Source organism: Corythoichthys intestinalis, chromosome 19 (assembly GCF_030265065.1).
Source record: "Corythoichthys intestinalis isolate RoL2023-P3 chromosome 19, ASM3026506v1, whole genome shotgun sequence".
NCBI classification, from domain to species: domain Eukaryota; kingdom Metazoa; phylum Chordata; class Actinopteri; order Syngnathiformes; family Syngnathidae; genus Corythoichthys; species Corythoichthys intestinalis.
This window is the reverse complement of record NC_080413.1, coordinates 3,110,254-3,135,458: the sequence shown is the minus strand read 5'-3', so window position 1 is coordinate 3,135,458 and position 25,205 is coordinate 3,110,254. Positions and strand designations below refer to the sequence as shown.

General features: G+C 43.7%; 1 protein-coding gene across 2 annotated transcripts; it reads right to left on the bottom strand.

Moving 5' to 3' along the window:
• Positions 1 to 6,383: 6,383 nt before the first annotated feature.
• tdh (L-threonine dehydrogenase) lies at positions 6,384 to 24,019 on the bottom strand. 2 transcript variants are annotated; one of them, XM_057822262.1, is made up of 9 exons: positions 22,522 to 23,844; positions 19,995 to 20,187; positions 15,810 to 15,852; positions 15,518 to 15,588; positions 13,350 to 13,499; positions 13,115 to 13,287; positions 10,295 to 10,385; positions 9,891 to 10,160; positions 6,384 to 7,803 (listed from the first exon to the last, which is right to left on the bottom strand). In XM_057822262.1, exons 2-9 carry the CDS (start codon positions 20,176 to 20,178, stop codon positions 7,664 to 7,666), a joined length of 1,122 nt encoding a protein of 373 aa, XP_057678245.1. In that variant the 5' UTR covers positions 20,179 to 20,187; positions 22,522 to 23,844; the 3' UTR covers positions 6,384 to 7,663. The 2 variants fall into 2 exon arrangements, with proteins under 2 accessions (XP_057678245.1, XP_057678244.1); XM_057822261.1 differs by lacking the exon at positions 22,522 to 23,844 and adding an exon at positions 23,865 to 24,019 and having other exon boundaries at positions 6,385 to 7,803.
• Between the last annotated feature and the right edge of the window lie 1,186 nt (positions 24,020 to 25,205).

The window sequence follows — 25,205 nt, the reverse complement described above, 5'->3', positions numbered from 1 at the left end:
GCTCGTCGCAAGTAAAGCCGCCGCTTGCTCGTCGCAAGTAAAGCCGCCGCTTGCTCGTCGCAAGCTAGCCACCGCTTGCTCGTCGCAAGTTAGCCACCACTTGCACGCCGCAATTTAGCAGCATTGACTTTAACAGCTAACTGCATTATACGTACCTTAAGAGTTAGCCGCTTTAACATTAAAAGTTAGCCACTATAACAATAATTGTGAACTGCTTAACCTTAAAAGCTAGCTGTTTTAACTTTAAATGTGAGCCACGTTAACAATACAAGTTTTTCCAGGAACATTTCTGGAATTCTTCAAAATTTGAGACTAGCCCCTTGCTCGTCCACAAGTTAACCACCGCAAGTTAGCCGCCGCTTACGCGCTCGCAAGTTAGCCGCCGCTTGCACGTCGCAAGTGAAGCCGCCGCTTGCACGTCGCAAGTGAAGCCGCCGCTTGCACGTCGCAAGTGAAGCCGCCGCTTGCTCGTCGCAAGCTAGCCACCGCTTGCTCGTCGCAAGTTAGCCACCACTTGCACGCCGCAATTTAGCAGCATTGACTTTAACAGCTAACTGCATTATACGTACCTTAAGAGTTAGCCGCTTTAACATTAAAAGTTAGCCACTATAACAATAATTGTGAACTGCTTAACCTTAAAAGCTAGCTGTTTTAACTTTAAATGCTCGTCCACAAGTTAACCACCGCAAGTGAAGCCGCCGCTTGCTCGTCGCAAGTGAAGCCGCCGCTTGCTCGTCGCAAGTGAAGCCGCCGCTTGCTCGACGCAAGTGAAGCCGCCGCTTGCACGTCGCAAGTTAGCCGCCGCTTGCACGTCGCAAGTTAGCCGCCGCTTGCACGTCGCAAGTGAAGCCGCCGCTTGCACGTCGCAAGTGAAGCCGCCGCTTGCACGTCGCAAGTGAAGCCGCCGCTTGCACGTCGCAAGTGAAGCCGCCGCTTGCACGTCGCAAGTGAAGCCGCCGCTTGCTCGTCGCAAGTGAAGCCGCCGCTTGCTCGTCGCAAGTGAAGCCGCCGCTTGCTCGTCGCAAGTGAAGCCGCCGCTTGCTCGTCGCAAGTGAAGCCGCCGCTTGCTCGTCGCAAGTGAAGCCGCCGCTTGCTCGTCGCAAGTGAAGCCGCCGCTTGCTCGTCGCAAGTGAAGCCGCCGCTTGCTCGTCGCAAGTGAAGCCGCCGCTTGCACGTCGCAAGTGAAGCCGCCGCTTGCTCGTCGCAAGTGAAGCCGCCGCTTGCACGTCGCAAGTGAAGCCGCCGCTTGCACGTCGCAAGTGAAGCCGCCGCTTGCACGTCGCAAGTTAGCCGCCGCTTGCACGTCGCAAGTGGAGCCGCCGCTTGCACGTCGCAAGTGGAGCCGCCGCTTGCACGTCGCAAGTGGAGCCGCCGCTTGCTCGTCGCAAGTGAAGCCGCCGCTTGCTCGTCGCAAGTGAAGCCGCCGCTTGCTCGTCGCAAGTGAAGCCGCCGCTTGCTCGTCGCAAGTGAAGCCGCCGCTTGCACGTCGCAAGTGAAGCCGCCGCTTGCACGTCGCAAGTGAAGCCGCCGCTTGCACGTCGCAAGTTAGCCGCCGCTTGCACGTCGCAAGTGGAGCCGCCGCTTGCACGTCGCAAGTGGAGCCGCCGCTTGCACGTCGCAAGTGAAGCCGCCGCTTGCTCGTCGCAAGTGAAGCCGCCGCTTGCTCGTCGCAAGTGAAGCCGCCGCTTGCTCGTCGCAAGTGAAGCCGCCGCTTGCACGTCGCAAGTGGAGCCGCCGCTTGCACGTCGCAAGTTAGCCGCCGCTTGCACGTCGCAAGTGAAGCCGCCGCTTGCACGTCGCAAGTGAAGCCGCCGCTTGCACGTCGCAAGTTAGCCGCCGCTTGCACGTCGCAAGTGAAGCCGCCGCTTGCACGTCGCAAGTGAAGCCGCCGCTTGCTCGTCGCAAGTTAGCCACCACTTGCACGCCGCAATTTAGCAGCATTGACTTTAACAGCTAACTGCATTATACGTACCTTAAGAGTTAGCCGCTTTAACATTAAAAGTTAGCCACTATAACAATAATTGTGAACTGCTTAACCTTAAAAGCTAGCTGTTTTAACTTTAAATGTGAGCCACGTTAACAATACAAGTTTTTCCAGGAACATTTCTGGAATTCTTCAAAATTTGAGACTAGCCCCTTGCTCGTCCACAAGTTAACCACCGCAAGTTAGCCGCCGCTTACGCGCTCGCAAGTTAGCCGCCGCTTGCACGTCGCAAGTGAAGCCGCCGCTTGCACGTCGCAAGTGAAGCCGCCGCTTGCACGTCGCAAGTGAAGCCGCCGCTTGCACGTCGCAAGTGAAGCCGCCGCTTGCACGTCGCAAGTGAAGCCGCCGCTTGCACGTCGCAAGTGAAGCCGCCGCTTGCTCGTCGCAAGTGAAGCCGCCGCTTGCTCGTCGCAAGTGAAGCCGCCGCTTGCTCGTCGCAAGTGAAGCCGCCGCTTGCTCGTCGCAAGTGAAGCCGCCGCTTGCTCGTCGCAAGTGAAGCCGCCGCTTGCACGTCGCAAGTTAGCCGCCGCTTGCACGTCGCAAGTTAGCCGCCGCTTGCACGTCGCAAGTGAAGCCGCCGCTTGCACGTCGCAAGTGAAGCCGCCGCTTGCACGTCGCAAGTTAGCCGCCGCTTGCACGTCGCAAGTGAAGCCGCCGCTTGCTCGTCGCAAGTTAGCCACCACTTGCACGCCGCAATTTAGCAGCATTGACTTTAACAGCTAACTGCATTATACGTACCTTAAGAGTTAGCCGCTTTAACATTAAAAGTTAGCCACTATAACAATAATTGTGAACTGCTTAACCTTAAAAGCTAGCTGTTTTAACTTTAAATGTGAGCCACGTTAACAATACAAGTTTTTCCAGGAACATTTCTGGAATTCTTCAAAATTTGAGACTAGCCCCTTGCTCGTCCACAAGTTAACCACCGCAAGTGAAGCCGCCGCTTGCTCGTCGCAAGTGAAGCCGCCGCTTGCTCGTCGCAAGTGGAGCCGCCGCTTGCTCGTCGCAAGTGGAGCCGCCGCTTGCTCGTCGCAAGTGAAGCCGCCGCTTGCTCGTCGCAAGTGAAGCCGCCGCTTGCTCGTCGCAAGTGAAGCCGCCGCTTGCTCGTCGCAAGTGGAGCCGCCGCTTGCACGTCGCAAGTGGAGCCGCCGCTTGCACGTCGCAAGTGGAGCCGCCGCTTGCACGTCGCAAGTGGAGCCGCCGCTTGCACGTCGCAAGTGAAGCCGCCGCTTGCACGTCGCAAGTGAAGCCGCCGCTTGCTCGTCGCAAGTGGAGCCGCCGCTTGCTCGTCGCAAGTGGAGCCGCCGCTTGCTCGTCGCAAGTGAAGCCGCCGCTTGCTCGTCGCAAGTGAAGCCGCCGCTTGCTCGTCGCAAGTGAAGCCGCCGCTTGCTCGTCGCAAGTGGAGCCGCCGCTTGCACGTCGCAAGTGGAGCCGCCGCTTGCACGTCGCAAGTGGAGCCGCCGCTTGCACGTCGCAAGTGGAGCCGCCGCTTGCACGTCGCAAGTGAAGCCGCCGCTTGCACGTCGCAAGTGAAGCCGCCGCTTGCACGTCGCAAGTGAAGCCGCCGCTTGCACGTCGCAAGTGAAGCCGCCGCTTGCTCGTCGCAAGTGAAGCCGCCGCTTGCTCGTCGCAAGTGAAGCCGCCGCTTGCTCGTCGCAAGTGAAGCCGCCGCTTGCTCGTCGCAAGTAAAGCCGCCGCTTGCTCGTCGCAAGTAAAGCCGCCGCTTGCTCGTCGCAAGCTAGCCACCGCTTGCTCGTCGCAAGTTAGCCACCACTTGCACGCCGCAATTTAGCAGCATTGACTTTAACAGCTAACTGCATTATACGTACCTTAAGAGTTAGCCGCTTTAACATTAAAAGTTAGCCACTATAACAATAATTGTGAACTGCTTAACCTTAAAAGCTAGCTGTTTTAACTTTAAATGTGAGCCACGTTAACAATACAAGTTTTTCCAGGAACATTTCTGGAATTCTTCAAAATTTGAGACTAGCCCCTTGCTCGTCCACAAGTTAACCACCGCAAGTGAAGCCGCCGCTTGCTCGTCGCAAGTGAAGCCGCCGCTTGCTCGTCGCAAGTGAAGCCGCCGCTTGCTCGACGCAAGTGAAGCCGCCGCTTGCTCGACGCAAGTGAAGCCGCCGCTTGCACGTCGCAAGTTAGCCGCCGCTTGCACGTCGCAAGTGAAGCCGCCGCTTGCACGTCGCAAGTGAAGCCGCCGCTTGCTCGTCGCAAGTGAAGCCGCCGCTTGCTCGTCGCAAGTGAAGCCGCCGCTTGCTCGTCGCAAGTGAAGCCGCCGCTTGCTCGTCGCAAGTAAAGCCGCCGCTTGCTCGTCGCAAGTAAAGCCGCCGCTTGCTCGTCGCAAGCTAGCCACCGCTTGCTCGTCGCAAGTTAGCCACCACTTGCACGCCGCAATTTAGCAGCATTGACTTTAACAGCTAACTGCATTATACGTACCTTAAGAGTTAGCCGCTTTAACATTAAAAGTTAGCCACTATAACAATAATTGTGAACTGCTTAACCTTAAAAGCTAGCTGTTTTAACTTTAAATGTGAGCCACGTTAACAATACAAGTTTTTCCAGGAACATTTCTGGAATTCTTCAAAATTTGAGACTAGCCCCTTGCTCGTCCACAAGTTAACCACCGCAAGTGAAGCCGCCGCTTGCTCGTCGCAAGTGAAGCCGCCGCTTGCTCGTCGCAAGTGAAGCCGCCGCTTGCTCGTCGCAAGTGAAGCCGCCGCTTGCTCGACGCAAGTGAAGCCGCCGCTTGCACGACGCAAGTGAAGCCGCCGCTTGCACGTCGCAAGTGAAGCCGCCGCTTGCACGTCGCAAGTGAAGCCGCCGCTTGCACGTCGCAAGTGAAGCCGCCGCTTGCACGTCGCAAGTGAAGCCGCCGCTTGCACGTCGCAAGTGAAGCCGCCGCTTGCACGTCGCAAGTGAAGCCGCCGCTTGCACGTCGCAAGTGAAGCCGCCGCTTGCACGTCGCAAGTGAAGCCGCCGCTTGCTCGTCGCAAGTGAAGCCGCCGCTTGCTCGTCGCAAGTGAAGCCGCCGCTTGCTCGTCGCAAGTGAAGCCGCCGCTTGCTCGTCGCAAGTGAAGCCGCCGCTTGCTCGTCGCAAGTGAAGCCGCCGCTTGCTCGTCGCAAGTGGAGCCGCCGCTTGCTCGTCGCAAGTGGAGCCGCCGCTTGCTCGTCGCAAGTGGAGCCGCCGCTTGCTCGTCGCAAGTGGAGCCGCCGCTTGCTCGTCGCAAGTGAAGCCGCCGCTTGCTCGTCGCAAGTGAAGCCGCCGCTTGCACGTCGCAAGTGGAGCCGCCGCTTGCACGTCGCAAGTGGAGCCGCCGCTTGCACGTCGCAAGTGGAGCCGCCGCTTGCACGTCGCAAGTGGAGCCGCCGCTTGCACGTCGCAAGTGAAGCCGCCGCTTGCACGTCGCAAGTGAAGCCGCCGCTTGCACGTCGCAAGTGAAGCCGCCGCTTGCACGTCGCAAGTGAAGCCGCCGCTTGCTCGTCGCAAGTGAAGCCGCCGCTTGCTCGTCGCAAGTGAAGCCGCCGCTTGCACGTCGCAAGTGAAGCCGCCGCTTGCACGTCGCAAGTGAAGCCGCCGCTTGCACGTCGCAAGTTAGCCGCCGCTTGCTCGTCGCAAGTGAAGCCGCCGCTTGCTCGTCGCAAGTGAAGCCGCCGCTTGCTCGTCGCAAGTTAGCCGCCGCTTGCTCGTCGCAAGTGAAGCCGCCGCTTGCTCGTCGCAAGTGAAGCCGCCGCTTGCTCGTCGCAAGTGAAGCCGCCGCTTGCTCGTCGCAAGTGAAGCCGCCGCTTGCACGTCGCAAGTGAAGCCGCCGCTTGCACGTCGCAAGTGAAGCCGCCGCTTGCTCGTCGCAAGTGAAGCCGCCGCTTGCTCGTCGCAAGTGAAGCCGCCGCTTGCTCGTCGCAAGTGAAGCCGCCGCTTGCACGTCGCAAGTGAAGCCGCCGCTTGCACGTCGCAAGTTAGCCGCCGCTTGCTCGTCGCAAGTGAAGCCGCCGCTTGCTCGTCGCAAGTGAAGCCGCCGCTTGCTCGTCGCAAGTTAGCCGCCGCTTGCTCGTCGCAAGTGAAGCCGCCGCTTGCTCGTCGCAAGTGAAGCCGCCGCTTGCTCGTCGCAAGTGAAGCCGCCGCTTGCACGTCGCAAGTGAAGCCGCCGCTTGCACGTCGCAAGTGAAGCCGCCGCTTGCACGTCGCAAGTGAAGCCGCCGCTTGCACGTCGCAAGTGAAGCCGCCGCTTGCTCGTCGCAAGTGAAGCCGCCGCTTGCACGTCGCAAGTGAAGCCGCCGCTTGCACGTCGCAAGTGAAGCCGCCGCTTGCACGTCGCAAGTGAAGCCGCCGCTTGCACGTCGCAAGTGAAGCCGCCGCTTGCTCGGCGCAAGTGAAGCCGCCGCTTGCTCGTCGCAAGTTAGCCACCACTTGCACGCCGCAAGTTAGCCACCACTTGCACGCCGCAAGTTAGCCCCTTGCACGCCGCAATTTAGCAGCATTGACTTTAACAGCTAACTGCATTATACGTACCTTAAGAGTTAGCTGCTTTAACATTAAAAGTTAGCCACTATAACAATAATTGTGAACTGCTTAACATTAAAAACTAGCTGTTTTAACTTTAAATGTGAGCCACGTTAACAACACAAGTTTTTCCAGGAACATTTCTGGAATTCTTCAGAATTTCAGACTAGCCCCTTGCTCTTCCGCAAGTTAGCCGCCGGCTTGTTCGTCAGCAAGTTAGCCGCCGGCTTGTTCGTCCGCAAGTTAGCCGCCGGCTTGTTCGTCCGCAAGTTAGCCGCCGGCTTGTTCGTCCGCAAGTTAGCCGCCGGCTTGTTCGTCCGCAAGTTAGCCGCCGGCTTGTTCGTCCGCAAGTTAGTCGCCGGCTTGTTCGTTCGCAAGTTAGCCGCCGCTTGCTCGTCCGCAAGTTAGCCGCCGGCTTGTTCGTCTGCAAGTTAGCCACCGCTTGCAAACCACAATTTAGCAGCATTGACATTAACAGCTAACCACATTAACGTTAAGAAATAGCAGCTTTAACAAGTTACCCACGACAACGATGATTGCTAGCTGCTTTAACCTTAAAAGGTACTCACTTTAAATGTTAGCCACATTAACATGACCAGTTTTTCCAGGAATATTTCTGGAATTTTTCAAAATTTGAGACTTTCCATGGGAATGAATGTCAATATGATGTCAATTTTTCAATGTCAAGCATTGCTTGCGCACATGTAAGCGCATCACAGTAGTTTTTTCCCTATAGTATTCAAGCAGTGTCATCTTATTACCTCAAAATTTAGTTGCACGAAACGTCTCTAAATATCAAAAAACTTGTGAGGCACTCATAAGTTAAAGAACTTCGACCTAGCATGAACACAAGTTAGCCACAGATGTCCAATCCATTTGAAGGGGGAGCCACTTCAAGTGGATTGGACGTCTACACATGATAAACTCACTCAATGTCACTTCCCATGGAACGTTTCCAGCTTTGAAAATTCCCGGAATTTTGCAACCCGAGTTAGGCAATCCTTGGTGATGCAGCGAAAAAAAAAAAAACGGGTTTGGTTTTCCCCGCCATGGCGAAACAATACGCCCAAAACTGCGAACTATGTACACGGGCCGCCTAGTTTCCGATCCCTCTTTGGTCATTCTATACACTATGTACAAAAAGGTGTCTTAGCTGAGCCGAAGCGCTAGTTGGCGCGGGCCATGCGCGTGTCGCCGCTAAGGTAGTTGAGCATGGTTTGCACCAGCTCGGGCAGGTCGTAGTCGTGCTTCCAGGCCCAGTCGCGCTTGGCGTTGGTGTCGTCGAAGTTCTTGGGCCAGGAGTCGGCTGTGAGAAGGGAAAGCAGGAAGTGGTTAGGCGACATTTTTGTAGTCCATCGGGAGGTATTTTTGTATTGGCAGCAGATTTTTTTTTTTTTAGCTAGAACTGGAAAAACTTGATTTGAGAAATGAGTTGGTCGTAGGATTGCAACTTCCTCCACCAAAATCTAAGGTTTGAAAAGTGTGACTGGTGAGCTTGTAAATACAGAAGGTAAATTTTTTGAGTTTTTTTTTTTTAAGAGAAATTTTTGTTAACATTTTGGTTCATATCTACAAACTGAATGAGTGAGTTGAATTTGCCTTGAAGAAGTGTGTCCACACTTACAAACACGCACAAGTTGGATGCTTTTGCATCGTAAAGTTTGGGCGCTTTATTGTGACGTTTCTTGAGGAAACGTGCAAAGTTTCGGCACCTTATCAAGAAAAAAAAAATGTTCGGGCGCTTTGTCGGAAAAAAAAAAAAAAAAACGTTCCGGCGCTTTATCAGGGAAAAAAAATAACGTTCTGCCGTCTTATCGGAAAAAAACACAACACATTCCCACTCTTTATAGGAAAAACGTCCCAGCACTTTATAGGAAAAAACGTTTCAGCGCTTTATGGGGAAAAAAAAATGTTCCGGCGCATTATCGGAAAAAAAAAGTTCCGGTACTCTATCGTAAGAAAGAACGTTCTAGCGCTCTCTTGGTAAAAATGTTCTGGCGCTTTATCAGGGAAAAAAAAACATTCCCGCTCTTTATAAAAAATAAAAAAAAACGTCCCAGCGCTTTATTGGAAGAAACGTTCCAGCGCTTAATCGGGGGGAAAAAAAAATTCAAAAAAACGTTCTGCCGCATTATCGAAAAAAAAAAAAAAAAAAAAAACGTTCCGGCGGCTTAGCGGAAAAACGTTCCGGCGCTCTATAGTAAAAAAAAAAAACAAAAAAACATTCCAGCACTCTCTGAGGAAAAACGTTCGAGCGCTTTATCGGGGGGAAAAAAACGTTCTGGCACTTTTTCAAAAAAAAAAAAAAAAACATTCCGGCGCTCTCTCGGGAAAAACGTTCTGGCGCTTTATCGGAAAAAAAAACGTTCCTGCACTTTATTGGAAAAAAAGGTTCCGGTGCTTATCGGAATAAAAACAAAACATTCCGACGCCTAAAAAGTTCCTCGCTTTATCGGAATAAAACATCTCGGCGCTCTATCGGACTATCGGACAAAAAAAAAAACAAAAAAACGTTCCGCCGCTCTCTCGGGAAAAAAACGTTCCGGCCCTCTAGCAGAAAAAAAACCAAATAACGTTCGGGCGCACTACTGTAAAAAAACATTCCAGCGCTTTATCGGGAAAAAAAAAACGTTCCGGCGCTTCATTGGAACTGGCGCTCTCTCGGTAAAAACGTTCTGGCGCTTTATCAGAAAAAAAAAAAAAAAAACATTCCGGCGCTCTCTCAGGAAAAACGTTCTGGCGCTTTATCGGAAAAAAGGTTCCGGCGCTTATCGGGAAAAAAAAAAAAAAAAAGGTTCCGGCGCTTATCGGGAAAAAAAAAAAAAACTTTCCGGCGCTCTCTCAGGAAAAACGTTCTGGCACTTTATCTGAAAAATACGTCTCGGCGCTCTATCTGGAAAAAAAAAAAAAAAAAAACGTTCTGGCACCTTCCGCGCTTTATCGGAAAAAAAACGACCCGGCGCTTATCAGAAAAAAACATTCTGGCGCTTTATCGGATAAAAAACGTTCCGGCGTGCTATCAGAAAAAAAAAAAAAAAAAAACTTTTGGCACCTTAAAGCGTTCTGCGCCAAATTGAAAAAAAAAAAAAAAAGTTCCGGGCGCTATATCGGAGAAAAAACAAAAAAACAAAAACGTTCTGGCGCCTTATCGGAAAAATGTTCCGGCGCTCTATTGTATTTAAAAAAAAAAAAAAAAAAAAAAAAAACGTGAAGTGTTTTAACGTAAAAAGTTTCCTGCCTTGTGTAAAAAATTGCTGCTTTAACGTGAAAAATTTGCCCCCCATTGTGTTGCATGTATATGTATTATCTCATTTACTACAACGGCGACATGGTGCTATGCCATTTGGACGTCTACTGCCGTCGATGCCACTGGAGAATAATCCAACAATTTACCAATGGCCTGCCTGACAGGGTCCACGTTGTACGACACCTCCAGCTCCGGCACGTGCTTGCGCAGCTCCTGCACCAGCTCGTCAGGCGAGAAGCTCATGGCGTTGATGTTGTACGTTCGCATGCTGAGCGTGTCGGCTGGCGCCTCCAGCACCTCGAGCGTGGCACGCAGGCAGTCGTCGATGTACATCATAGGCAGCCGGGTGTCCGGCCGCAGGAAGCACTCGAATTTGCCCGTCTTGATGGCGTCGTGAAAGATCTGGACTGCGTAGTCTGAGATATAAACGGATTAAATGTCAGTGATTTAAATGGTGGAATTGAGTACAGAGTGCGGCGGGCCTAAAATTAAATGAGTTGCGTAAGAAGCAGGTGACGGGACACGCTGGGAAAGCAATAAAGTCTCTCACCTGTCGTGCCGCCACCGGGCATGGAGTCGGCAGAAATGATTCCCGGGTAGCGGAGGCAGCGAAAGTCCAACCCGTAGCGGTGATGGTAGTACTGGTGGGGAGAACGCAACATTGTGTAACAAATAATTATGTACTACAACAACTACTTCTACGGAAGTGTATTACTGCAACACAAAAATCAGAACAACAATATAATGTGATAAGTTGTCTGTTTTAATGTGAAAAGTTTTTAAAAAATATGATCATGTTAAAGTGATACCTTTCCTGCTTAAAGTGGCAAGTTTCCCTACTTAACATTTCGACTTTGCCACATTAACACGACGGGTTAAGTGTTGCCGCGTTACCGTTAAGAGTTCGCAGTGCTAACGTTACCATACGTAACGTTACCGGTTTGCCGTTTCCGAGTTTGCCGTCCAAGCGCGACGAGTTTGCCTTTTTCATGCTCCGAGTTTACCGTTTTCATGCAACGAGTTTGCGGTTTTCACGCTACGAGCTACCACGATAAGGTGACCGACTAGTATGTTTATAAGTTTGTAATAATATGATAATATTGATGTCAAAGTGATACCTTTCCTTCTTAATGCAGTAAGCTTCTCTTCTTAGGATTTCAAGTTTGCAGTGTTAACACGACGGGTTTGCCGCGTCAGGCTAATAAGTTTGCCATGTCAGCCGCGTTAGGGTTACATGTTGCCGTGTTACCGTTAAGAGTTCGCAGCGCCAACGTTACGCCCTAACGCGACGAGTTTGCCGTTCCCGCGCGACAAGTTTGTTGTTCCCGCGCGACAAGTTTGCCGCTTTCGCGTTCTGAGTTTGCTGTTTTTGCATTCCGAGTTTGCCGCTAACAGTTTGCCGTTTTCCACGCTAACAGTTTGCCGTTTTCCACGCTAACAGTATGCTGTGTTCACATCTGGAGTTTGCCGTTTTCCACGCTAACAGTTTGCCGTTTTCCACGCTAACAGTTTGCCGTTTTCCCGCTCAGAGTTTTCCTTTTCATGCTTCGAGTTTGCCATTTTCACGCTACGAGCATGCTGTTTTCGCACTACTAGCTTGCCGCTTTCATGCTACGAGTTTGCCGTTTTTACGCTACGAGTTTGCCGCTTCAACTTTTCGAGTTTGCTGTTCTAACGATATTAGTTATCGCGATAAGGTGACGTATATCCTGCTTTAACGCAATCACTTTCCTATTTGAAAGCATTACGTTTACCATTTTACCGTTAGAAGCTTACCATTTAAAATTTAAAAGTTAACCATTAACCATAACTGAGTTTGCCGCTTTCGCGTTCCGAGTTTGCCGTTTTCAACGCTAACAGTTTGCCATTTTCCCGTTCAGAGTTTGCCGTTTTCCCGCTCAGAGTTTGCCATTTTCACATCTGGAGTTTGCCGTTTTCGCGCTACGAGCTTGCCCTTTTTCGCGCTACGAGCGTGCCCTTTTCGTGCTACGAGCTTGCCCTTTTCGCGCTACGAGCTTGCCCTTTTCGCGCTACGAGCTTGCCCTTTTCGCGCTACGAGCTTGCCGCTTCAACCTTTCGAGTTTGCCGTTTTAACTATATTAGTTATCGCGATAAGCTGACATATATCCTGCTTTATTGCAATCACTTTCCTATTTGAAAGCGTTTCATTTAAAATTTTACTGTTAGAAGCTTACCATTTAAAATGTACAAGTTAACCATTTTAACGTTACAAATTTATCGCTTTAACGTTACAGGTTTACTGCTTGAACAGTATGATGAGTTTCCCATTTTATGAATGATATATTTCACGTAATATTGGAATACGTTCCACTACAATAACATCATATGCTTACCATTTTAGAGCTGTACATTTCCTATTTTGTCTTGAGAAGTTTCACATTTTAAGTTGATTAAAAAAAATAAATAAATAAATAAAAAAAAAAGTTAAAATGTAAAAAATTTCAATTCCGTATTTGGCAAAAGAAGACAAAGTAGCATAGTTATATACGGTAGCTAACATGTCACTTTGATCTATGTGGAAATGACTATCAGATGGGTAAAAAATGAAATTTTTCATGTTGAAACAACAGGGCTGTCAAAATTATCGCATTAACGGGCGGTAATTAATTTTTTAAATTAATCACGTTGAAATATTTGACGCAATTAACGCACGTGCCCTCCTCAAACAGATTAAAATGACAGCACAGTGACATGTCCACTTGTTACTTGTGTTTTTTGTCTCCCTCTGCTGGCGCTTGGGTGCGACTGAATTTATGGGTTTAAGCACAATGAGCATTGTGTAATTATTGAAATCAACAATGGCGAGCTACTAGTTTATTTTTTGATTGAAAATTTTACAAATTTTATTAAAACAAAAACATTAAGAGGGGTTTTTATATGAAATTTCTTTAACTTGTACTAACATTTATCCTTTAAGAACTACAAGTCTTTCTATCCATGGATCGCTTTAACAGAATGTTAATGCCATCTTGTTGATTTATTGTTATAAAAAACAAATACAGTACTTATGTACCGTATGTTGAATGTATATATCCGTCTTGTGTCTTATCTTTCCATTCCAACAATAATTTACAGAAAAATATGGCATATTTTATAGATGGTTTGAATTGCGATTAATTACGATTAATTAATTTTTAAGCTGTGATTAACTCGATTAAAAATTTTAATCTTTTGACAGCCCTAATTAGAATGTATCATATCTGATGTGGAATTAATGTGCTAGCTAGCTATTAAAAAAATATGTACACATGCCAAAGACAGGTTTTTTTTTTAATTATGGTTTTACATTCTAAAATAATGGATAATTTCATGTATTTTGTAAAATGAGGATACGCCTCATTCCTCTTACTTCTCCCATGAGCTCAGCGTGGACTTTGGAGACACCGTAGATAGTGCGGGGCCTCTGCACGCAAAGATCGGGCGTGGGGTCACGCGGGGACGTGGGTCCGAAGGCGCCGATGGTGCTTGGGACGAAGAGACGCAGGTTGTGCTCGGCCGCGATGTCCAGGATATTGTGAAGCCCTGACAAAGAAGGTGACGACAGCCATAATGAAAAAATATTTCCAAACGTGCCACGGGCTCACCGGTGATATTGACGGATCGGGCCAGCGCCACGTTAGCCTCGCCGACGGCGCTGAGAAGTGCACTGTAGTGGACCAGCCAAGTGATTCGGTTGTTGACCACGATTTCACGTAGGTTCTTGTAGTCCAAAATGTCAGAGTAGATGAACGGACCTGAAGGTGGGGCAAGAGATGGCGTTCACAATCACAAAAAAAGACGAGGCAGAAAATCCACCTGTTTTTTATTTGTATTTTGTTTTGTTTTTTGTGTGAATAAGCAACAACAAAGGGACTAAAAGGGACTACACCAAACTCCCAGGTGGCACATTATAAATGTTCAAGTCTATTTTGATTAAGGACTATCTAAATAAAAGTGCACGTCAATGTACAGTACTGGCCAAAGGTATTGGCACACCTGCAATTCTGTCAGATAATGCTTAATTACAAACAGAAAATTATTGCAATTACAAATGCTTTGGTAGTAATATCTTCATTTATTTTTTTTTTGCATTGACAAAACGCAAAAGCGAATGAAAAAAAAAATTAAATCATGATCATTTTACACAAAACTCCCAAAATGGGCCGGACAAAGGTATTGGTACCCTCAGCCTAATACTTGGTAGCACAACCTTTAGACAAAATAACTGCAAACAACTGCTTCCAGTATCCATCAATGGGTTTCTTACAATGCTCTGCTGGAATTTTAGACCATTCTTCTTCGGCCAACTGCTCCAGGTCTCTTAGATTTGAAGGGTGCCTTCTCCAAACTGCCATTTTCAGATCTCTTCACAGGTCTTCTATGGGATTCAGGTCTGGAGTCATTGCTGGCCACTTTAGAAGTCTCCAGTGCTTTCTGTCAAACCATTTTCTAGTGCTTTTGTGTCATTGTCCTGCTGGAAGACCCATGACCTCTGAGGGAGAGCCAGCTTTCTTACACTGGGCCCTACATTATGCTGCAAAATTTGTTGCTAGTCTTCAGCCATCATAATGCCATGCACACGGTCAAGCAGTCCAGTGGCAGAGGTAGCAAAGCAACCCCAAAACATCTGGTAACCTCCGCCATGTTTAACTGTGGGGACCGTGTTTTTTTTCTTTGAAGGCCTTGTTTTTTCCCTGTAAACTATGTTGATGCCTTTTCCCAAAAAGCTAAACTTTTGTCTCATCTGACCAGAGAACATTCATCCAAAACGTTTTTGACTTTTTCAGGCAAGTTTTGGCAAAGCTTTTTTTTATGTCTCTGGGTCAGAAGTGGGGTCCTCCTGGGTATCCTACCATAAAGTCCCTTTTCATTCAGATGCCGACGGATAGTATGGGTTGACGCTGTTGTACCCTCGGATTGCAGGACAGCTTGAACTTGTTTGGATGTTAGTCGAGGTTCGTTGTCCACCATCCGCACAATCTTTCGTTGAAATCTGTCGTGAATTTTTCTTTTCTGTCCACATCTAGGGAGGTTAGCCACAGTGCCATGGGCTTTACACTTATTGATAACAAAGCGCGTGGTAGACACAGGACCATTCAGGTCTTTGGAGATGGGACTTGTACCCTTGAGATTGCCCATGCTTCCTCACAATTTGGCTTCTCAAGTCCTCAGACAGTTCTTTGGTCTTCTTTTTCTCCCTGCTCAATGTGGTACACACAAGGACACAGGACCGAGGTTGAGTCAACTTTAATCCATTTTAACTGGGTGCAAGTGTGATTTATAATTGCCACCATCTGCTATGTGCCACAGGTAAGAAACAGGTACTGTTAATTACACAAGCTAAAAGCATCACATGATTTTTCAGAGGGGGGCCTATACTTTTGTCCGGCCCATTTTTGGAGTTTTGCGTAAAATAACAATGATTTTTTTTTGTGTGTTTTTTCATTGCAAGCAAAATAAATAAAGATATGACTACCAAAGCATTTATAATTGCAGTCATTTTCTGGAAAAAAAAAAAAATTATTATTATTATGACAGAATTGCAGGGGTGCCAATACTTTTGGCCAGCACTGTATAAACCGGTTTCACTCTGATGAATTCAACCGCTACTGCAAAGTCATGCGGAGTTGCACATTTCTGAACGCAACAACACTTCAGTTGCATCATTTCCCTTGCCATTTACTGTTCTTATTCATCAGTGGACATTGGTAACACATTAACTTAATCAACTCTTGGTAAATACCGTTCCAGAGTGGAAAGGAAGTTTACGCACCGCTGTGGAAAACGTTGCTCGACGGCTTCCTGATATCGGACAGAATCACGTTGTTCTTTCCAAAGCGTTTCCTGTACAATTACAAAGTCGGGTTACTCAACCAACACAAACGCTCCCAACACTTTGACTTACTAATCAAACAACACGCATGCACTGACCAACTTACTAACCAAACATTACCCACACACATTCAATCCTCACACAGACCAACAACAAACAAATCGGCATCCAAAACACACATCAAACACGCGAAAAACAACTTCCTTAGCAAACAAACACCGAAGAATGTTACCTTAATAGTTTGGCGAGCCCCACCCCGAGTTGTCCCAGGCCACCTGCAATTGACAGAAGCGACGATTGTCAGTCGACCATTGTGTCTCCATGGAGGCCTCAAGTAGCTCACGAGCCAAGAGGGGGCGATAGGCTCTTTTGTTTAGATCTGGCGAGCTTTTCAGGCTGCTCTGCCAAACTTACCCAACACCCCAGTAACCTCATTTTTTAACAAAGACAAGCCAGTCACTATTGCTTAACTCTTTCAGTCCAGTCATGTGGCTCTAAAAACTCAATTAAAACTATTTAAATGAGTTTAATCAGTGGTAGACACCCAATCCATTTGAAGTGGGAGGTTTCAAATCATGGATTGAACGTCAATCCTGCGCCATAAATGGCGACCAATGAGTTATTAACAAATAGTTTTCATTTTGGTTTAAATTTTTTTTTTAAAGGGGGTATGTCCTTTTTTTTAACCAATTTAAAATATTTTTTTAATTTGTAAAAAAGGGAAAAAAATTATTCTCTAAATTTAAATTTCGTATGTTTAATGAAAAAGACAAAAAACGGGAAAACTTTTTTTAATAAAAAAAAATAAATTTGCTCTTTTGTTTTTTTTTTACTCTTTTTTTTTTAATTTGACCAAAGGAAAGGAAAATATTATTTTATTTTATTTTTTCAAAATATTTCTTATTGCGGAGCCCCTAAGGCGACATGGAAGAAGAAAAAAAAACAGAGAGGGAAAAAAAAAGCTGACGTTAAAAAAAAAAAAAAAAAGTACCCCTAAAGGGACACGAAAGATTTTTTTTCTGTCAAAGCAAAAAAACACGAAAGTAAAAAAAAAAAAAAAAAAAAAAAATGCCCCGGAAAAAAAAAAGACCCAGAAGTAAAAAAGAAAAGTTGAGGTTGAAGCAAAAAAAAAATTTTTTTTTTTTTACGTCGAAGCAGAAAAAACAAAACAAAAAACAAAACACAACTTTGAAAAAAAAAAGATAAAATCGAAGCAAAAAAAAAAAAAAAAAAAAATGTTGGAAGATAGTTGTGCCTCCAGGTCAGTTTGAGTTTTGGAAGTCGAAGGACGGATTTTTGCCTTTGCAATTTTTTGCGAATGAAGTCAACAAGGACCGCCAAATCACAGAACGTTTTCCGACGAAAATGTCCGGTTGAGTTTAAAACTCGCTTCAAATGTCTTCTGCTTATTTGGAAACCGTGCTTAATATCAAGAATTGATCTTATGTCATCATATTTTAGGCCTATTTCAAAGTAAAACTCAATTAACCTGCTCCACGGGTGATCACGCCCCATTGTTGCCATTGTTTACCTGCAAAACACACGTATAAAAAAGTGGATTAATGTGTTTTTTCATTTTTCATTTTTTTTTTTTTACTTCTGGGTCTTTTTTTTCGGGGCAATTATTATTTTTTTAACTTTCGTGTTTTTTTTTTCCGGGGCATTTTTTTTTTTTTTTTTGCTTCAACCTTACTTTTCTTTTTTACTTCCGGGTCTTTTTCCTTTTTTTTTTCCCGGGGCATTTTTTTTTTTTAACTTTCGTGTTTTAAAAAAAATTTTTTTTTGCTTTGACAGAAAAAATCTTTCGTGTCCCTTTTGAGGCACTATTTTTTTTTTTTAACGACAACTTTTTTTTTTCCTCTATGTTTTTTTTTCTTCTTCCATGTCACCTTAGGGGCTCCGTACTTCGTATTTATTCATATTTTCTTTATTTACAAAAAAAAAAGGGTTGTTCATTCATTCATCTTGCTTACAACTTATGCTAACGGCGGCCACGGGTCTGCTGGAGCCTATTCTGCTGGACTTTTAGAAATATTGTTGACCTTAAAATTGCCCATACCCTCTTTTTTGAGAATTCCAAATATCAAATTTTACCTTTATTGTTCATTTTGGTATTTTTATTTTACATTTTTTTAATCAAAAAGGGGGGGGGGGAAACCTGCAAATATTTTTATTTGTATTGTTGCCAATGTAAACAATGACAATAAATGTATTTTATTCAGTTTTTAAATGTTTTAATTCCATTAGAAACCTAAAAATACCATTATAGATAGTGAGATTACATTATCAGACAGGGTGGTTTAAAAAGAATGTGCCAAAACCATTGCGCTATATTAAAAAAAAAAAAAAAATGCGAGGGGTGTACTCACTTTTGTGATACACTGTATTTACGTAAAATAAATGCCAACTGCACGTTTTTTTTTTTTTTGCTTTTAACCAAGAATCGAGACTGATTACGTCTATATCTATACAGAATTAAATGAACAATCAAGGGGATGGTTAAATTAAAAAAAAAAAACTTGTAATCTCTTCACAAACTGAATTTCAAAAATTGATATTCGATATTTTCTGCGTCCTAAGGTATACTGGGGGCGGGTTATAATAAGCTTTGGCTTCCCCAGTTTGCCCTTTTCTTTTCGGGTTGAATTAATTGTAAACACATATAAATGCTGTATGTTTGTTGGGTTTGTCATGCCTGAAGGGAAAAATAAATACATAAAAGAATTTAGGGATTTAAGCATTTATTCACAAGAATTTTCACCGGAAAAGATCTGTTTACATTAGGCGGCCGCTAGCTACATTTGCAAACAGACTAGCATTGTACCTCTACATATTTACATCAAATAAATGCTAAATGTTAGTTTTTTTTGCTTTTAATCAAGACCGTTTTACGTCCATATCTCTAAAGAATTCAGGAATTTACGCATTTATTCACAAGAATTTTCAACGAAAAAAGCTCTTTGTAATTCCACTCGGTCAGCTTTGACGGCCTTGCTAACAATGCAGGCCTTATATCTATCAGCCCCGCGCCCCATGTCCCGCCGATACATTATGAAGTCTATGGAGTGTGATTTTCCATATTTGGCAAATTGAAATTCTTCACCTTTAGCTGGTTATGACTAGTGCTACAACGATGAATCGATTAACTTGAGTAATTCGATTAAAAAAAAAAAAAACTTCCAATAAAATTTTGCTGCTTCGAGGATTCGTTTAATTAGAGTTACGTATTGGTTTGTTTTGAAAGTGTTGCATTTTGTTTTATTCATTTAGGCTGATATACAGCCCTCTAGTGGTAACAGTGAATATGATACAACTCATCTAACATGGCTGGATCCAGCTGCTCCCTGTTAAGACCAACATAAGGCTGTGCTGCTCCCTGTTAAGACCAACATAAGGTTGTAAGTTTTTATTTGAGCTAGTATTCTTGTTTATGCATTCGTAATTTAATTTAGCCGTTTTTTGTGGGAATATGTGTTTGAATGATTTGTTTAGAGCTTTTTAAAAAAAACAACATTTGCATTTATAGCATTTAAGCTAACGGACCTTTGCTACAATTTAGCCAATTTTTGTTGTTGTAATTTGATCTAAGCTCAGGTATTTTAATTTATTTATAAATGCAATTTTTTTTCTATCGAAATGAAAGTGCAATTCTGCAGTTTGAAAAAAAACTTCTGAATTTTATCTTGCATTCGCGTTTAATGCTCTTTTGAAACTGCAATCACAGCAAATCTTTGTTTTACACCTCCAAAAATTGATTCTGCAACGCATTAAAAATGTTCCTAATCAGATTACTCGATTATTCGAACTAACTGATAGATTAATTGATTACTTCAATAATCGATGCGCCAGTCCTAATTATCAAGTTTCCAAACGGTTCGTTGAGCATGTTTGGTTGTCAATGGGAGATGGATAATACAAATTTTGACAAAAATTCTGGGGATTTTTTTTGTGTCTTTTTGGGTCCAAAATGTTGATTATAATTGGTCAGTGAGTAAAACAACAGTTTGGACATGAAGGTTATGGTGTCCTGAAAAATGGGACCTAACCAGGCCATTGTGAACAATTTTCTTTGAAATATAGAAAACATCAAAGGCATGCAAAATCGGACAAAATAGGCCCGGACCTTAAAGGGTTAATCGGCATTAGTTGATATAAACGCCGCCACACTGGACCAGTTGAGCCGCACCAGCAGGGAAAACCCAGAACATGCTGGGAATAATTATAAAACTTATATGCATATGTAATTACAATACTTGAGTAATTGTACTGAACAGAAGCAGCCAGACCAGCTCCTTTCTCATGTCGTAATAAGTTCCATTCCCCGCTCTGTGATTAGATCTTACATTTATACTCTCTGGCATGACTTGCATCCTTCTGTGGTTAGATCACAAACTAAAAGAAGCCTGTCAGAACTCACCCGTGATGAGCACTTTGGGGTGGTCCGTCTCGGAGAAGGACACCGAGTGAAAGCTGGCGTCGGACGTCACCTGGCGAGGCGAGAAACTGATGCCGCGGACGGCCACCGCCAAGGACTGGCAGCCGCAAGCCGGGCCGGTCGTCGCCTGCTTGACCACCTTGCTGAGGGTTCTGAAGACCACCATACTTGAAACCTGTGAAGGTCCATTCATGTTTCAGTCCGGAAAGCATGTTTTGGTTCAGTCCATAAAGCCTCTGTTGAGGACACATTTTCCACATGGGCTCGTTTCCAGGAATGCAAACATTGAGCATAGTGTTGTCTACAGATGTCAAACTAGGGGGAGGGACGTAAACAACACGCACGGGCAAGCTGGGAAGACACGTAGGCAGTATTTTGAGCCATTTTACATGGAATCTGAAGCTGGAATAGTGGTAAAATGGGCATATTTTAAGGGATTTCATTAAAATAAATGACAAAATTCAGCTATTTGGCAAGACCATGAAGTTATACTAGTATATTAAACAGAGTTCATTTGTATTTAGTGTTATTACATTTACAATCATAAGTCACGACATTAAAGTATTTTCCTTAATCTTACCAATTTTCATACCTCATAAATATGTAAGTAATGTTGCTGTATGAGCATAAATTTAAGTCTGATGACCTCATTAAACATGATTTTGCGACTTTTATTTAAAACAACGGACATAATTTCAATTGACATATTTCAAGTTGTGAAATTTCAAGCTTTTCCTTAACTTTACCGATTTTAGCATACAAAAAAATGACTAATTTAAATCTAAGGAACATATTTATCTAAAATATTTTTAAAAACTGCAGTAAAAAGGCAGCACTTCAAAATAAATTTTAGAAGTTTCCTATCAAAAAAAAAATATATATATAAACATGACTTCTGTCACATTTCCATTTTTTGTTATTACTTTTGCATGTTTCGCCTCATTATTGTCATATAAGTCATATTTTTCACTTCTTACTTACTTGATTCATTTAACTCCTAAAATGATGATTTATGCTACTTTTTTTAAATACAAATTTTCACATACAAAAAAATGACTCATTGAAAACAAACATAATGTTTTAATATTTTTAAGAATTGCAGTAAAATATAGCACTTAAAATTTTTAAAAATTTCTTATTTAAAAAATATATATACATACAAACATGACTTGTCACATTTGCAATTTTGTTATTACTTTTGCATGTTTCGCCTCATTATTGTACACTATTGATTAATTGACAAGTCATATTTTTCACTTCTGACTTACTTGATTCATTTAACTCTTAAAATGATGATTTATGCTACTTTTTTAAATACAAATTTTATTATACAAAAAAAATGACTCATTGAAAAAAAAAACGAACATGTTTTAATACTTTTAAGAATTGCAGTAAAAACATAGCACTTCAAATTTTAGAAAATGTCACATTTAAAAAATATACACAAACATGACAAATCACATTTCCTATTTTTTATGTTATTACTTTTGCATGTTTCGCTTCATTATTTTACAGTATTGATTATTTGATAAGTCATATTTTGCACTTCTTACTTGATTTTTAACTCTTAAAATGATGATTTATGCTACTTTTTTTTTTTAAATACAGGTTTTCACATACAAAAAAAATGACTCATTTAAAACATGAACATTTAAAAAACTTTTTTTTTTTTTTTAAGAATTGCAGTAAATACAGCACAAATTTGAGAAAATGTCACATTTAAAATATACACAAACATGCCATATCCCATTTCCATTTTTTGTTCTCACTTTTGCATGTTTCGCTTCATTATTATACATTATTGATTATTTGACAAGGCATATTTGTCACTTCTTACTCATTTGATTCATTTCCCTCTTAAAATGATTATTTATGCTGCCTTTTTTTTTTTAAATACCAATTTTTACACACAAAAACATGAGTAATTCTAATCAAAGGAACATAATTTTTGAATGTTAGAACATTTCATACTGAAAATATACATATACCAACATGACCTGTATCACATTTCCATTTTTTTGTGTTAATACTTTTGCATGTTTCTCCTCATGATTGTACTGTATTTGACATGTCATATTCTTATTACTTATTTGATTCATTTAACTCTTAAAATGATTATTTATGCTACTTTTTTTTAATCTAATGTCACTTGTTTTCCTATTATAGTTCAAACAAGCATTAAATTTTTGCTCATATTTTTTTTTTAACATGAACTCATACACGAACCAGAGTTGCTCTAAAATTTTGCTGTATTACATGAACCACACTGTAACTTTAGCATATTAACATTTACAACACTCAAAATCTGTGAACAAATAAACAATCTCTCTACAGTTCAAATGGCTATGAAATGATTTCATAAACTAACATTGGCTGACGGCGATCGACGTCCGATCCATTTGGAATGGGAGAACAGTGTATCCTCCATCAATAAACAAAATACATTTGAACTGGGAGGGCTGGATCGGACGTCTATTGCCGTCAATGGCAGTAAAACATCAATACTCACCGTGAATGTTGTGCAGCTCGAAAAGAAGGAACGAGGAGAGCAACTTGGCAAGTATTTATACTACACTGCCCTGCCTTCAGCGGCAGCCAATCAGCGAGCGAGGGCGTTTTTTACTCGCCTTCCTCATGAAAACCACTGCACATTCTCTTTGTGTTTATTTTTTTCATGGAGCAGAAGCTTATTTGTGGCCGCTTTGAAATAAAAGCCGAATGACGCATTAGACGGGGTGACGAGGTGCAGTCGAACCCGCTTACGGAGCAATGTTGTAGGGCCAAGCGCCACCCGCCCCCTCCTGCCATGTGCGCCGCATTGTTGTGCCAACATCTCGGGTTGTGTAACTAACTCTAGCCGAGCGTGGCTGCACTTCGCGGGCTAGATAACAGAGACGTCACGGGTGGCTGTGTGACACTATTCCGAGTTGTTATGCGCATGATATGAAACGTAACGGTTAAAAATATCGGTGGAGTGAAGCCGGAAGTGGTTTAAATAGGGGTTTTTGGAGGCGGTTATGTTGCCTTCAAGTGCTTTGGGAAAGATGAGAATGAGCATGAGTCATGCAACAAAGTATTGCAACAGAAAATAAAAAAAAGGAAACACCTGTAAAAGAAATTTCTAAAACAACACATTTTCAATAAAGAAAAAAAAAACGTAAGTATTTCTTTACAACTTACTAATTGGTAATTACGAGTTGGTCGTGTTCGTGTGCTTTTGTTGAAACGGACACGGAATTCATTTTGCTTTAATGCGTGGGCAAAATTGCTTGAGCTTTTAATTCATATACAAAAAGAGGAGAAATGCATCAAAATGTAAACAGCTCTTGTAACAAAATAATGAAATCACTTGGTTCAAAATTTAAGATTTTTATAACAGTACGTTATAATTTTTACGTTTTAAAAATGTATTATCTTCCCATCTACAACAAGGTAAAGGGTTGTTTTATCTCGGAAAATCTGGTATCAAAATATATTCCCACTTCTCCAGTAAAAAAAAAACGACGTGAGGGGACGTTAAATTGCAATTTTCGACTAGATAGCAGTTATTTATCATTATTACGACACCACTTGAAGGCAGCATTAGCCCGTTAGCTTGCGGTTGATTAGAGCGGGCGTGGCTATAACAATTTTAAAAATAAAAACACACGAATTAGTCTCTAAAAATGACCAGGAATTAAAATAATTATTTCAACTGAATTCAAACGGAATTTATTCGCGCTAGCAATGAGTTTTTAAAACAAGCTAGTTCACAAAAAACAAACAAACAAAAAAACCGCGGTTCAATGCGGAAGTAGTCCTCATTATTTAACTACAAATTAAAAGCATTATAGGAGAAACTAAAATACTTACCGCAAATGAACGCAGTCCGAGTGTTTTCGGTCCTAAACAAGCTTTGTCGGCGGCGTGACGTGACGTGATGTGACGTTCCTGCTGTTATCTGGAGCCAGTGTTGCATCAGCTGCTATATATCAGCGGCCATCTGCATTCTGTAGAAGCCGGTCTCGTCGCTGATTGGTCCACGCTCGGAGGTGCGGTGCGACGAGGACGCGCCCAAATGACGTCACCGCAGATTGCCGTCCACTGTGTCCCAATGGGAGTGGGGTTTTGCTTGTTTACCATCCACGAGCGACGCGACACACGTCCACGTGGCCACTGGAAACTTTCTTTTGGGTTGACATTTGACTATTTAGGTCGTGGGTTATTTCCAGGGAGGAAATCTGTGGGTGTTTTTACAGTTTCACACGATTAAACAGCACTGACACCATTTCCTCTCCTACAAATCTGCATTTCTTTTAGGGAGGAAAGCTAAACAACTTCACTTTTAGCGAGAAGAGAACACATCATAATAAAAAAGTAAAGTAAAAAAAAATAAGATACTGTGAGGAACAATAAGGACGACTGGAGACAAAATGGCGGATGACGGCGTCATAAAGTCAAAATCGCGTAAATCGAATACGTCGTACCCCGGGGACTACCTGTAATTTGTTAACGACCGCAATCTGGCCTGTGCCTCTGAACCCGAGTAGAGCCTTGCGTACGCCACCCTCCAGTGGTTTGCCGCCATTACTAGGATATTTGCACATCTGTACCAGCCCAGCATCAGTCAATGTAAACAGTAACATTAGCTGCTGTTGGTGTCTGCTGCTGGCGGTGACGTCTTTGGACAGCTTTTTTTTACAGGGAAAAGGCCACCTGCTGAGCCAGAGGAGAAGCCTACAACCAAGTCCATTCTGCGTAATATGTGGCTAAACGCGCGCAAACGAGGCAACAAAAGTACAGTATGTTACGTCATACAAAAGATAAAAGTGTTTTTTGGTGGATGGGCCATGTTGCAAAACTTCTAAGATAACTACAACATCTTTCTGACAGGGATACTACATTGGCATGACACCTATCCGTGGTGCAAAAAAAGGTTGGGGACCACTAACAATTCGTATCAATTAAGTTGTGCTGAGAAAACATATTTAAAAAAAAAAAAAAAAAATCTGACATTGTAATCAGTTACTCCCAATGTTACTCATGACTACAGTATTCTTTTCAACGAATACTTTTTTACTTGTACTTGAGTTATATTATTTATAAGTAATGCTACTTTTACTTGAGTAAAATTTTTGGCTACTCTTCTGATTGTCACCCCAATGACAATCGCAACACGTGATTGGAGCAGCCACCCAAAAATAATTGTGTTAC